The following is a 15099-nucleotide window of genomic DNA, read 5'->3' as shown; positions in this document are numbered from 1 at the left end:
GACTTAGGTTTCTTTTAGCACTTAATATTTAAACTACTGGAAAGCTGAAGAACTTTTATATCTGCAGAAATCTATATGTAGATACCTATATATAGGTGTTTTATTTTAAAGCTGAAAGACATCAGAAGAGTTGTTAGATATTGTACAGTGGTCAGTACCGCAGATTGTTAAAGGTTATTTTCCTTTTTCACTAGAAAAAAACCCCCACAAAACTAAAAAAAAAGGTCAAGTGTGTTGTGGATTTATAAGCCAAATTACTTTTTATCTGCATGGAATGTGAGTTTATCTGTGTTTCCTGTCACTCAAGGAAATACTACATTAATCTGTTATCTGTTTGGATGATTGTAGGAAAAAGGAAATAGAAAGTAGGGGGAGAACTGGGAGTTGTAAGTGGATTTATAGGAACCACAGTAAACACACTTGGAACAACAAAACATTTCATGTCCAAATACAGCTGCTTGTTCTGTACCTGGAAATCAGATGCATTATTCTGTGGACTGACGCTGAAAGCACCACCTTTGAATGAAGTTGAATTTATAGAAGACACTCCAAGTGCGAGATTTCGTGTTGAAATACTCATGGATGGTCCAGCAAAATGGATCTTTAAAGCCAAGGCATCAATAGTTTTTAGAGCTCTAAAAACAGAAATAAAAATTACTCTGAAAACTGAATACAGAAAAACCCCCACCTATGCTCTGCATGCCCCTCACATAACAAGATGATCCTCTTGTTACTATGCTTCTATTACCATCTGTGTATTCACAAGGAGACTGTTGGACTGTAAATTTATGCATGTCTCTTGAAAACAAAAGCTTTTGACTGACAGAAACTGTGTGACTACATATTACTGGTCCTGAAATAATTTTCCAACAATACTTATATCTATGCTGTGTCATGTATCAAAAGACTTCTTTTCCATCCAAATACTTTGTCAAGCACACTAAAAGAAGAAATATTTGTGTATCTGTTTTGAAAAATTGTTTTTGATGGAAATCAGAAAACTTTGATTTTCTTGTTTGTCTATACATGTAAGAATGAATCCTTACAGCCTTACAGGTTGCTCTTAAAAGCTTTTCTCAAATGCAGAAATACTTACTCTGAAGATGAGGCTGCCAATACACTGTCTGAACTGGCTAGAATATTGGAAAAAATTGTCACCACGGTAGAACCCAGAGATTCATCAATTTCTTCATCATTCACAATTTTTTTGAGCTTCTGCACAACGTCATTTACTTTGTCTGAGGTCAGCTGCTGCCCCTCACCAGTGAGATTCAGAAGCTGATTGGCAATATCTGCTGCATTTTCTGTGAGCATACAGAATCAAGCAAAAAGCAAAAATAATGCATTACAGTCCTGAAGTAGTCTAGAAATACAAATTTTTATCATCACTATTGAAAGCTAGGGTATGCTCTATGGTATATGTAATGAACATAGGATTTCATCATTTTGTCAAACTTAAATTTTTTTTAAAAAAGTATACAGAATGTGCTGATTATATACTATCCGCATTGGCTGTGCCTTTCTTTTCTTTGTTTTGATTTGAGTTTGTAAATCAGAACTATTTTAGAAAGGGAGGATTGAATGAAAAAGAGAGGAATACAATGGATAGTATCTCTTTTTTTCCCCCCCCTTATGCTATCCTTTCTTTTCCACTGGGAAAAAGTTTCACTCTTGAAGTGAAAGAACTGCATCCAAAGTCTCTATTACTGAAAAAGTGTTCACTCTTTTAAGCTTTCTGAAGAAAGTCTGACCCCCTTGCAAATGCTTCACTTCTTTCAGAGGATGCTACTCTTACTTGTCAGAGTCCTGGCAAGCACAACACAAGCAAATTTCATGAGAAGAATCTTCCTGATAAGGAAAGTTTGATAGCATGTCCAATGGCAAAACATGTTAAACTGTAATTTCAATGCCACCTGGAAAGAAAACTAATATAAACCCTAACCTATAACAACACCAAAACATTTAAAGTTTAATGGAATTTGCAAATAACATTTTGAAAGATCATCCTTTTTAGTTTCTCAACTGTGGGTTGTTTTTTATAATACATTTTTCTGATATACTTACTTTGGAATGTTCATTTTACATCTTACATGACATGATGTTTTTCATATAATTTGAGTGCAAGTACCCAATTGACTGAGTTAGGCAGCCAGGCTCCCTAGCACACCAAAAGAGGCTTCTCCAAGACAGGAATTCAGAGCAAGAGCTTACTGTAGGTGCTCTGCATATTATACATGTGACTGTATAATTCTCTTCACTAGCTTTGGCACTAAAAAAAGGGACCATAACATTGTTATATTTTTATTTTATTACTCTTTTATGGCCAAAATGACATAAAAGGGTATTTTAGAAAGAGAGAATAAATCTGCAAATATCTGATTGTAAGTCCAGTGAAGAGAGCAGGAGCCTTTCCCCTAGCAGGCATTCAAAATATTTAAAAATTTTCCGAACTTGAATATCAAATAGAGGTAAGATACCACCTTCCTTTTCTCTTGATTAAATTGCCTGAAGAGTTTGATTTAATTCAGTAATTGCTTTCTAGAGCTCTAAATGGGTGAGTTGAATTGAACTTGGGTGCACTTCTGCAGAGTTTAATTATTTACTTTGCACTGATTTTTAGAAATATTTTTAAACAACTTAGCATAAAGAGAAAACATATTCTTCCAAAGACCAACACTAATATACCCACCTGTGCAATTTCTAAGATCAGGTTGACCCCAGTATGATGTATAATTCTGCAGACCCAAATAGCTAAAGAGGGAGAATGAGAAAATTCACATGAAATATCATAACAAAATTATATAAATATTTCATAATTCTTATGTAGGTTTCACAGTGGTCCACTCTTCTCAATTCCCAATATTCATAGCAACATGGCCCCTAGTGAAACACAATATATATACTTGACAGTGAAGTATATGATTGATTACAAGATAGTGCTTGTTGTTACAAGGTAGTGCTTGATAGTTTTTCAGTGGAAATTCTGGCTTTGTGTTTCAGGAAAGACCCAAATATTGACACAAACTATTATGCCCCTATTATGGTCTAGGCATATGCTGTTTCTATAATTTCTCCTTGATATAAATGGATTTGATCTAGCCCATAGCAAGACATACTGCCTCTCATAAGAACATGCACAGGAGCCATGTGAAGGTATAAATTTATTCCACCAATGAAAACTAGGGTAGGTAACTATTGGATCCAGGTCCAAAGTTAGGGGCAGATATAAAGATTCCTTTTTTGTGGTTGTTTTCTAAAGCCTTACCATAGCAAAATACAGAATCACAGAATGGGTCAGGTTGGAAGGGACCACAGTGGTCATCTGGTCTGACTGCCCAACTCAAGCAGGGTCATCCCAGAGCACATGGCACAGGATTGTGTCCAGACTGTTCTTGAGTAACTCCAGTGAGGGAGACTCCACACCCTCTCCAGGTAATCTATTCTGGTCCTTATCCACACAGTAAATAAGATCTTCACATTCAGGTGGAACTTCCTGTGCATCAGTTTCTGCTCACTGCCCCTTGTCCTGTTGCTGGGCACCACTGAACTGAGCCTGGACCCATCCTCTTGGCACCCTCCCTTCAGATACTCATAGACATTGATGAGGTCCCCTCAGTCATCTCTTCTCAAGGCTGAACAGGCCAAGCTCCCTCAGCCTTTGCCACCCTATAAAAATGGCTCCAAAACTGAAAACACTTTTGCCTCAGTTTTCTTTAAAGACAATCATGCTATCACAGCATGGAAAAAGGAAGGATGGTAAAGGGGAAAACTTTATCCCTTTACTCAGCACATGATAAAATAACATTATTCCTCAGCTGATCACATTTATTGCAACAGCACAGGTAATCATCTACTGTGGAATGCAGATGACTAGAAGAGACTTTTAAAAGAGCTTCCTCTTCTCTCCAAACAAATCCCACCAGTGTTCCATATTGGCAAAAGCTTGTGGAGGCACAGGAAGGCACAACACAGGGCAGAACACAGGAATTTTTTTTTTTTAAATGAGAAGTGCTGTACACAATCATTTGTAGACCACGAATGAATAATAAAGATAAGCAATACTTGAACAGCAAGGCCAGAAACCTAAATTTTTATTGATTCTGAGGCTGTGACATAAAAACAACTTGATTTCTGCACTACTCACTCTACAACAAAAGTTGGTCAGTCAGAATCAGTTCTTGTACAAGATTAGGAGGCTGAGGAAGTGAGTTATTTAAGTATAATGTGGGTTGCTTTCCTGTTTGGCACTGAAACTCAAAGCTGATTCATATCCATGTTACCATACTATTTGGAAAAAGTAAGAGATCTGGTCTTCTCAGAACATGTTCCAGATGCAATGTGGGTGGATAAGACTAATATATTGCATTTAATAAGTAATCTTCCTAAATACTGAAGCAATTAATTAATATTGCATCATCATTAGCATGTTTAAGACACTCAAAGGAGATCAAAGCCATAATACTTTGGTAATATATAAACAGAAGCAATAATATTCCCCTTTTACAAATGGGAAATGGACATACAGAGTCAAAGTCTTTTGTAGATGTTTGCAAAAAACCCCTTATATTAGGGAAAATTTCTTAAACCTTAAAAACTCAAGTTCAAATCTTTAAGCATAAGATTATCCCCACCTTCAGTTATGACTAACTACTGGCAAAATATTTGTTACACAATTTCTTTTACTTTTCCCCTAATGAGATGAGGTGTTTTGCATTAAACCAAATACACGTCTCATCTTCATAGAATTTTAGTCTAATTCTTGCACAAGTTAGATAGTAGTGGTGGAGTGGTAGCAAATTTGAAGCTTTGGGTACGGTAACATAAAGGTCACGGCCAAGTGCAAGGTCCTGCATGCGAGTCAGGGCAATCTCAAGCACAATTGGAGACCTGGGAGGAAAAGGGATTAAACGCAGCCCTGAAGAGAAGGACTTGGGGATGTTGGTGGAAGATGCAGCCCAGAAAGCCAACCACATCCTGGTTGCATGCAGCTGCATACATCTCTGGGGCCTGCAAGATAAGAAAAATGTGTACTTGCTGGATCAAGTCCAAAGGAGGTCCACAAAAATGATCAGAGGGCTGGAGCACCTCTCCTGTAAAGAACCTGAGAGAGTTGGGGTTGTTCATCCTGGAGAAGAGAAAGCTCTGGGGCATTTCCAGCACCTAAAGGGGGCTACAAGAGATCTGGACAGGGACTTTTTACAAGAGCATGTAGTGACCAGAAAATGGAAAATGGTTTTAAACTGAAAGAGATTAGGTTTCAACTAGATATTAGAAAGAAATTTTTTTACTTTGAGGGAAGTGAGGTACTGGCACAGGTTGTCCAGAGAGGTTGTGGATGCCCCATGCTTGGAAGCATTCCAGGCCAGGATGGATGGGGCTCTGAGTAACTTGGTCTAGTGGGAAGTGTCCCTGCCCATGGCAGGGGGGTTTGGAACTAGTAGATATTTATGCTCCCTTCCAACCTGAACCCATTCTATGATTCTGTGACTTGAGTAAAACAGTTTCATTCTGTAAGAAGACTTCATTTTTATAGTCATGTTGAACATGTATTAATTGTGGGCCCCAATATGCCCTACAGAAGTGGTAGATGAGATTTTTTCTTATCAATGAAATACAAAATATTACTGCACCTCCCTAATCTCTCATGGTATAGAAAAAATCTTCCTGAAATACAATACTAGCCAACAACAACCATTATATATAACAAAATAATACCTATATATAACAAGAAAGTTGCATGAGAAACAACTCAGCTTCTCAGATATTTGAACACCTACCAGGTTCTTGATGCAGTCTGAACTGAGCTCCCGTGGCAAAATGTGAAGTTGGTCACAGTAGGCCTGGTATCTGGCCAAAAATAGTTTGGAGGGTTTTCTTCAGCTAAACATTTTTCTGTAAAAATTAGTATATCAGTGTTAATAGCAAATTTCTTCACCTAATCATCTTCCATTTCTTGTCCTCAGCTCATCAACCAGCCTACAGCACAAAATTGTCTTAAAATGAAATTCTTGGTTGTTGCAATAGAGTGGCAGTAGAGGGGTGCACAATAGGGAATCATCCCCGCTGCTGCTGCTCAAAGGCAAGACTTAAATGTGTCTGCTGCATCCATCTGCACTCCAGCAGCCTCCACCTCCTCCCTTCCAAAGGAAGGGCAATCTTTGCTACAAGCTGAATGGGAAGAGATTAGAGCTAAAAGAAGATTGATTAAGGGCAACTGTAGCCCAAAATACAAACACCATTGAGAAGTGGGGATGAGGGGCCTTAGAGGTCCAAAATGTCTCATTTTAGCTCTGGCTGTAACGCATATTTTGTTATCCTCAAACCACCAGAGGAGCTGTCAGGAACCTCCAAGCCTCTTTTAACCAGACAGCAAGACATTGACTAAAGCAATTTGGACAACTTTGTTTGCATTAAAAGTGGTATTTTGAGCATGGCTCTTTGAGATTAGTGGAACAACTAGGTTTATAGGGACAATTTAAAATCTGAAACCATCATACTGTTTGGAAATGTGTAATTATTTTAACATAGAAGACGTTTATTTATGAACAAGCAAAAAAAAAAATTTGTTGTGTAACAAAGCTGAACGCTACTCACCCACTGGATCAACATCCACAGTATGAAGTTGATATCCCTCTTCCATGGTTCGATTATTACTTATGAGCTTCTGTCGGATGTCCTCCTCTTCTAAATTGATATTGTTGGTAGAATTATAAACCAGAAGAGCCAAAGCACTGAAACTGCAAAGAAAATTATCCAAGTGTTTCAGTCAGGAGAGCAGAGGCCAAATGTGTGGAAATAAAAATATCTTACAAACCCTGGTTTTCTGAGTATGGAACAGTGTCACCAAAACAGTGTTGCTCATTATCTGTAAATTAATAGTTTTGTATATATAGGACCATGACAAGAAAATATGGCTGGGAAATTTCATCTCCTAGTTACCTTTAAAAAGCATCTCATCAAAAGAGCTAAAAAATGTTTTCAGAAGAGTTCAGTAGATGAAACCATAGAGTTGTAAATTCTAAATGGGCTCTAATTAATTTTAAACATCTGGTTGCTAATGGCTTAGGAACTTAAGAGCTGATTCAGCCCACCTCACAAAACTTGTCAGGGTGGGACAAGTCATCTTCCAGAGGATACACCTCTGGAATACAGAGAAAGACTAGGAGATTAACAAAGAACAGATGACTAACATTTAAATCTCTTAAGTTTTTTTAAGGAGTGAAAAACACCTGACATACTTCTGAAGCTTTTAGTCATAATTAGGAAAGTCGAGTTCCTCAGATGACTAATCGAAGTTTGAGCACTAATAGCTGTTTCTGTATTGTAGCCCACTGCTACTTTCTTGGACATCAGAAGTAGTTCAAAGTGCCCAAGACTCTTTCCTGCAAACAAAATAAAACAGGTCCCACCCTTGTCCAAAAACATTGCTTTTCTGGAAGGGAAATAATGAACAGCAAACCAGTTCTAGCAGGACACAGGAAATAAGCTCAGAGTGGAAGGCACAGAAATTTCCTCCTGGGACAAAAGGAACTGTTGGAGATGAGAATATGTTGGTACCCAAGAGCATTACTTGGCTCTGGCTAGCAGGAGGTAAGCCTCTAAAGCATGGAACATTGGATGTCCATGGAAGCCAAAATGTGGAAAAAAGGAAAAAGCAAACATGCTTTGGGCTGTCTTCATCTTAGCCTTGCCTTTGGATACCCATCAGCCTGAATAAAGACAGACCTTTGGAGTGTGTGAGCTGTTCCTGGCAGCCTGGGGAGCAGTGGCACTGCCAGCACACATACAGTGAGCAGGGCACACACCCATCAGGGGTGCTTTCACCTGTGGCCCCCTGTGCCACAAGAAAGCAACAGCGAGCTAAAGGGGCTTGTGGACTATGGGAAGAAGAATAGCAGAAAAAAATCTGTAGAGGTGCTGAAGAGGGCCAGTAGGGTTTTCAGGTAGTCCTTCCTAGACAGACCAGGACTTCAACTAAAAAAGTCTTTCAGAAAGACATCCCCATGATGACAGCTCAGAACTTCACTTTACAGATGTGTCTAATTTTCTTGACATATTCACTGCTTTACTGGTTACATGTTGCTGGAGAAGAAAGATAAAAATGTGACCACCTGCAGGCTTGGCTTTCTCCTTTCCCAGTGGATGTATTTTAGCAGAGAAATTCCAGCTATCTCAGGCCAGGTCTCTCCTTTCATGCTCCCAGAGATACTGAGTTCCTCCTAACATTCCTTTGGTCTCTGTGGGGTGTTTAACATCTATATGGCAAATAGCCTCAGTAGGGTGGATATGCATTAGCAGGCTTTTTCTTTATACCTCAGATATGTTACAAGCACAAATTTATTACAACATTTATTTTTAGAAGTATGGAAATTGCCTACAGGACTGCCAATTCCTTCAGCCCTCCAGTACTTCAGCCCCAGAGTCTCCTGGCATTTAACCATCTTTCCTAAAAGATTCTGGCTTCAGTCATCTATTCCTTTTACTTCAGGAGAGGAAAACTTAATATACTGATGCCACTCCCTACCTCAGCACTCTGGCTGCAGAACAGACATTCTGAACAGTCACCACTACTGCTTAGCTGCCTGTTTCAGGATTCCCAACTAACCAAAATGATATTTAGTATCCATACCTGTGAGGAAGGACAATGCCAACAAAATAGAAGGGATAATGATAGATGAGGTAGAACTGGTTGCAGTTATATTGAAAAATTACAGAGAAAAGTATTGATTGTGAAGCACTGGCAAAAAGAATCTCTTAAACCAATCTGTTGTTTTCTGAGAAACTCTTAAAGCACAGGTCGTGTATACCGTATAATAAGAGCCTACTCCATAATATGATGAAAACAATTTCCACAAACTTTTCAGAATGACTCATGCTAGCTTCCTAGACTAAATAAATACTTTGTAACTTGACAGCTGACACAACATGAAATTCAGTGCTTCCTTCCACTTTTGTCACACTCAGATCCCAGAGAGAAAACATTATAAAGGTGAAGACCAAATTCTCAAGGCCAGCATTCAAATAAATGGCAACACTGCCATGCTCTGCTCGTGTCACTGGATTAGCTACACCCAACTTTAAATCTTTCATTGTGTGACATATAAAGGCAGATAGATTCTCACAGCAGTAATCAATTACAAATTCCACACCCTCTATAGTAACCTGCACTGCCAACATTACTGCCATCAATATAATTTTAAAAAATGAACAGTGGTGTAGTTAAACACAACAGGGATTAGTATGTTTCTCTTCTCTTTGACTGAAATGGTGACAGCTGGAGCAAGCAGGAAAGCTTGGGAAGACCAGTGTCTATCCCGCTTTGTCCTGGTCTGTTAAGCTATGCTGGCTCAGAGAGCAATTTATGAAGCTGCATCCTCATCAGAGGCACAGGAGGCGGTGGTGGAGCCTGAGCTGCCATGGCCCGGGCCACAAAGCCAGCTTTCTTCTCCGGCAGCGTGACTCAGAGCTATTCCAGGACAGTGTGCCTACACACGGGCTGTGGTTACGCTGCTGCGCCCTGCGAGGAGCCCGGAGGAAGGATTAACAAACCACACGAGCCCTGCAGCACAGGCTGCCTTGCACCTGGAGAGATGCAGCGGATAATTAGCAATGCACATTTGTCCTTTCTGTTGTACTAGATGGGCTGAACTAATACGGAATTACTGTTGTTGAAGTGTTTCACAAGTCACTGTTAATTTCCTTCAGAGTTAGTATAACTTGATTTAAAGAATATAAACAACTACTTTTAAAGAAACTAAATACTTGCAGAATCTTAATTTCCATTAAAAGTCCTGGGAATTTCAGAGCTGACTACCCTGGCATATTTTAAATAGTTTTCAAATGTCAACATTAAATTCTTTACTAATCTCATGGTTATGTTGTCTCTGAAGATAAGTGGTGATGGATAGCTATAACTGAAGACTGGCCACACAGGTAGGCCTGCAGAGTCACTTGTGAGGTTTTATTTCATATTTGTGGGGTTTTTTAGATAGAGAAAGGAAATTATGAATTTGACTTTATGTTTTTAGAAGGTTAATTTATTATTTTATGATACTATATTATATTAAAGAATATTATATTAAACTATACTAAACAATAGAGAAAGGATATTTACAGAAAGTTAAAAGACAATAATGAAAACTCATGACTCTTTCTAGAGTTTGGACACAGCTTGACTGTGGTTGGTTATTAAATTAAAACAATTCACGTGAAACTAATGAAACAACCACCTGTTGGATAAACAATCTCCAAATACATTTTAAAGCAGCAAAACACAGGCAAAGCAATGAGATAATTATCATTTTCTTTTTTATCTGAGGCTTCCCAGCTTCCCAGGAGAGAAATCCCGAGCAAAGGAACTTTTCCAGAAAATATGACAGTAACAGTTTTAACTGCTTCACATTAACTGGACAGACAAAAAAGAGCTGACTGTTCCATAAGTCACTCAGTGAAGATGCAATACAAAGAGCAGATGAAATGTTAGAAAACTCACAGAGTAAGACAGAAATAAGTTTGAAAGCAGAGGAAAACTAAAAGAATTCCACAGAAGCATCTATGTTGCAAATAATCTTTTACTTGAGGTGATTTTGACTGCAACACATTAAAGTGTTCAAAACAGAGAGCAAAAAAAATATGACTTAACAGACACATTCAAAGAAATGTCAAGGATAAAGAGTTTCCTTTCTCTGGAGAAGGTGATGTTATAGTTAGAATATAAAATCTGAGACTTCATGACACAAAACTAAAAATTGCAGCTACTTTTTGGACTACTAAAAATAAAAGCATCCTAAGCCTTCCTTTTAAGTTAATGACCATTGTAGCAGAAGAATTTTGCAAGCACCATGGTCACGCCGCATGCCTTGGCTTGTGTCTCTGGGTCTTGCTCCTCCTTGCAGATCTGGTGTGGGAATACAATCAACTACAGCCTTTCAACAGAAAGCACTTTTAATATGTGATAATTTGGTATGAAGGCTATTCATTACAAGAGAATGTTGCAAAGTCAAACCAGAAAGGACTGGAATCCCTCACATGGAACAGCTGGTCTTTGCTGAAATGGGTTTTTGGCTACACTTGCACTATGTTCTGGAACAATGAAGAAAACCCTATTCCCCAATACACTGCTTTTCTAAAAATGGCATCTAACGATGTCAGATCTTCACTAAATCTAGTTAAAGTCAGTGGAAAGACAAAATAAGTCATTGGAAGCTGGAAAAGGGCAGGGAGCTTCAGCAGGAGACTAAGAAGGTATCATTCTTCAGTCACTCAAAAGGAAATCCCAAATTCTTGAATCTGTGATGAAGGCTTTCTTCACAGGTCATGGACAAAAGATGCCAACGGGGCACTGTGGAGAAACCTGAGGATTTTCACTTGTTCTTTTTTGGTTGGTTTTTCAAACAGAAATATTACATATAATACACATGTCATGCAGCATTTTAAAATATTTCTCAGCCCGAGTTAAGACTGTCCCTTACTACCTTCAGTAACACTGAAGTTGAAGTTGTGTGGAGTAGAGGAGGGCCAGGTCCAAATCCTTCATAAAACCTCACCGGTAGAAACCCAGAAAACTTTTGAAATAGGAACAGACATCACAGATATATTCATTTATAACAAGAATAGCAAAGTTATTTAATAAAAAATAAATAGAAGTAATCTACAAAGAATGCAAAAAGCCCAGTACTTTACTTAGGACTAGAGAACCAAAAGTTATGCTGTTCTAGTATTGCTACCTCTTGTCTAAAACTATTACACAATCTAATTAACATTTTATCCAAGTGCATTACACTTTCCATTAAGCAAAACAAGACCCAAGAACACAGCATGCAGGAGCCTGAATATGCCTCACTAACATTGGTGGCAAAACTCCCACAGACTTCAAAAGAGCAAGACTGGGCATGGATAGCTCTGATTAACTGCTTTCCTCTCTATTTTCATTTCCAAGACAAGGGATTTCTGTTTAGATTTAGTAGTTTTTACGCAGATGGCTACCACTGTGGTTTTTAATTTGGATGAGATGTTTAACAGTACTAACATTAATAACGTTTCCCATAGAAGGAGCAACCCAACACTGGAAATAGGCCAAAATTATGACAATCAAGCAGTGATATTGGAACAAGCATAAACTTACTGTATGTTAAGTGGAGAAAAATTCATAAATTAATTAGGGCCTGAATTCTCAAAACTGCTTGCAAAATAAGAGAAGAAAGGAGAAGCAAGGGAGCTGAACTCTTTAATAAAGACCATTTCCCCTACTGTGAGGCAGCCCTATGTAGTCATCTGACAAAACCTAGGATCAGTAGGACTTTTCTGAGAAAAGCAGCAGCAACAGTCACAGGAAGTTTTGACAAAGTTGCAGAGTCATAAAAGGCAAAGAATTAATGAAAGAAACAAACACATTTATAGTTTATCTACAAAATTGGTTCACTTGGATAAAATCCACAAATTGGTTTAATTTTCAAAGGTTTGTGCAAACTTAATGGGGACAAAGAAATAGCTATATCCATAGCTCATGCTGATCTCCTGTCTATTTTGAACAGCTGCCCTTTCATTAAGAGGCAGAAACTGTACAACCAGGGGAAAAATTGAACGTTGACATAAAGTCAAATATAGCTTTTATAAGACTCTGTCTATTAAAGTAGTTAATAATTTACCAAAGTATTAGCTTGATACATACTGCTGTCATCCAGAGATGTCACAGTATTAGAGGTGCTGATAATAATATGCACTTTTGGACTCTGGGCACACACTGGGCACATAAACACCTAGCAAGCATGGTGTACTTTGGATTTCTGCAGCTCATACAACACAGCAATGAAAGAGCAACAATCCACTTCAATAATTTTGTTTTGTTTTGCTCTTCTCCAGAATGCAGTAGGTTAAAATATTTTTTTCGGAAAACACCTATTTTTAATGTGACAAAAAAAGCCAGCTTCCTACCTCCCACTTCCAGCTACTATTTCTTCTCTGAATCATTCTCACTAACGATTTTTCCTCTTTCACATGCAAGAACACTAGGTGGGGAGAGTGACAGCTCTCCCAGCTTTATGGATCTCAGCTCTCTCAGCTTTATGGATCTTCCTTGATGAGGAAGCAGTGTGGTAAATACGGGTGGAGCAAAGCAAAATGCATAGAACAGGCTTGGGGATGTTGTTTTGTTGGTTTTGGGGTTTTTTTAAACTGCTGTATAAAATACTAATCCAATACATATGCAAAAAATATGTGATCTGAATTACAAGAATATGAATTCATGTAAAGAGAGGAAAAACCTTCTCAAAGAACAATTTTAAGAATTCTTATACTGCCTTGGAAAAAAGAAGGCTATGATCTTGTAGAAAATTCAGAAAAGAGAAATAAGGCTTAGTGAGTTAAGAGTTAAGACCAAAATATTCACTTCTGTAAAAGATAAAGTTAAGGCCATAATATTTCTCTGTTAAGTCTTAAATTTTAACTGTGGAGTGAATTTCTGTTTAGATGAACATGAAGGTAAATAGAACAAGAAGTACTTAAAAACTAAGGGAAGTAATAGAATGTCTAAGACTGCAACAGACTTATCCTTGACTATCCAAAAGAAGAAATAAGAAAATATTTGGGCAACTTTCCGCAGAAAAAATTTATAGGAGCATTAAATTAATAGTAACTGCATGAAATCACACTGTGAGTGAGTTACATTCAAGAATTCAGCCATAACATTTCAGTGAATCCCCTAGGCAGTCAGGAATTACCATTACTTCCACCAGGTATTTAGAATTTCTACCCTCTATACTGCTAATCTTCTACACTCTCAAGTGTGACCCTAGCATCTTATAGGGTTTCCTAAGAATCCTATCCAGGAAAAATTCAAGGAAAGTCTAACAAAGAATCTTGACAAGAATTATCCGGAAGCAGTAGGAAAAAAGGTTTGCTTTATGGATCTTCAAAATTTCAACGTATTTCTTCCCCACAAAATTCAGAAACAGATGTGTGAGCCTCAGAGAAGCAAGGAACCAGTAACTAAACCCAGGAACACTGAAGACTACTGGGAAGCTAATCCTTTTTTGGTTTCAGAAGGGAGGGATGTACAATCACAGATATATACACAGAAAACCTAAAGATGCTTCAACCAATTTTTTTCAAATGTTTCTTCTGTAAGAGGTAAATGATGCATGAAAATGTGTTCAAGACATGAAAGCTATATGAAAAAAGGCAGAAAATCATGTGTACATATATTTCTATATATGTGTGAGTACATACACAGTGTGTAAAAAATGTAATTTTTTTTAGTCATGTATCATGTACCTCACTTAAATTTTTAAATAACCTTGCTTTATCCCATCTGCATTTCTAGGCTGAGCAGGATCCTGACTTGTCTTTTTATTTTGTTTTATTTTGTTTTGTTTTGTTTTCTTAACATGACATTCACAGCATGACACTCCTGATTATTTGGAGAACATTAAAATTTGGTGTGACATGACCAGCATTTATACTAAATTATTCAGAATGATGAAAAAATGCCATTTGACCTTGACACAAATTGCGCTAGAGCCCATGAGAAGACTAGTTTCTCATTAGACGAGGCCTTGCTTGAAAAATGACATATTATTCCATTGCCTCTGAAATTACGTATAATGAACAAAAGAAATAGAGATGGGGCTACTTCCCCATAAGAGTAATACATAATGAGAAGTAATTTAGTGGCATATTCACTGTATGTCATGAAGGGAGGGAAAGGGGAAGGGAAGGGAAGGGAAGGGAAGGGAAGGGAAGGGAAGGGAAGGGAAGGGAAGGGAAGGGAAGGGAAGGGAAGGGAAGGGAAGGGAAGGGAAGGGAAGGGAAGGGAAGGGAAGGGAAGGGAAGGGAAGGGAAGGGAAGGGAAGGGAAGGGAAGGGAAGGGAAGGGAAGGGAAGGGAAGGGAAGGGAAGGGAAGGGAAGGGAAGGGAGGGGAGGGGAGGGGAGGGGAGGGGAGGAAAGGAAAGGAAAGGAAAGGAAAGGAAAGGAAAGGAAAGGAAAGGAAAGGAAAGGAAAGGAAAGGAAAGGAAAGGAAAGGAAAGGAAAGGAAAGGAAAGGAAAGGAAAGGAAAGGAAAGGAAAGGAAAGGAAAGGAAAGGAAAGGAAAGGAAAGGAAAGG

The 15099-nt window shown here is 38.2% G+C and overlaps 1 protein-coding gene across 1 annotated transcript in view; it reads right to left on the bottom strand.

Annotated features, from left to right (window-relative positions):
- Positions 1-15099, bottom strand: part of ADGRG6 (adhesion G protein-coupled receptor G6) — a 110865-nt gene that overhangs the window by 29288 nt on the left and 66478 nt on the right. Inside the window, exons 9-13 of the mRNA XM_066546899.1 lie at positions 6595-6737; positions 5778-5892; positions 2690-2751; positions 1097-1304; positions 470-635 (exon numbers count right to left, since the gene is read on the bottom strand). Of these exons, the coding sequence (XP_066402996.1) occupies positions 470-635; positions 1097-1304; positions 2690-2751; positions 5778-5892; positions 6595-6737 (694 nt within the window). The remainder of the gene's footprint in view (positions 1-469; positions 636-1096; positions 1305-2689; positions 2752-5777; positions 5893-6594; positions 6738-15099) is intronic.

Source organism: Molothrus aeneus, chromosome 3 (assembly GCF_037042795.1).
Source record: "Molothrus aeneus isolate 106 chromosome 3, BPBGC_Maene_1.0, whole genome shotgun sequence".
NCBI classification, from domain to species: domain Eukaryota; kingdom Metazoa; phylum Chordata; class Aves; order Passeriformes; family Icteridae; genus Molothrus; species Molothrus aeneus.
This window is presented reverse-complemented; position numbering and strand designations above follow the sequence as displayed.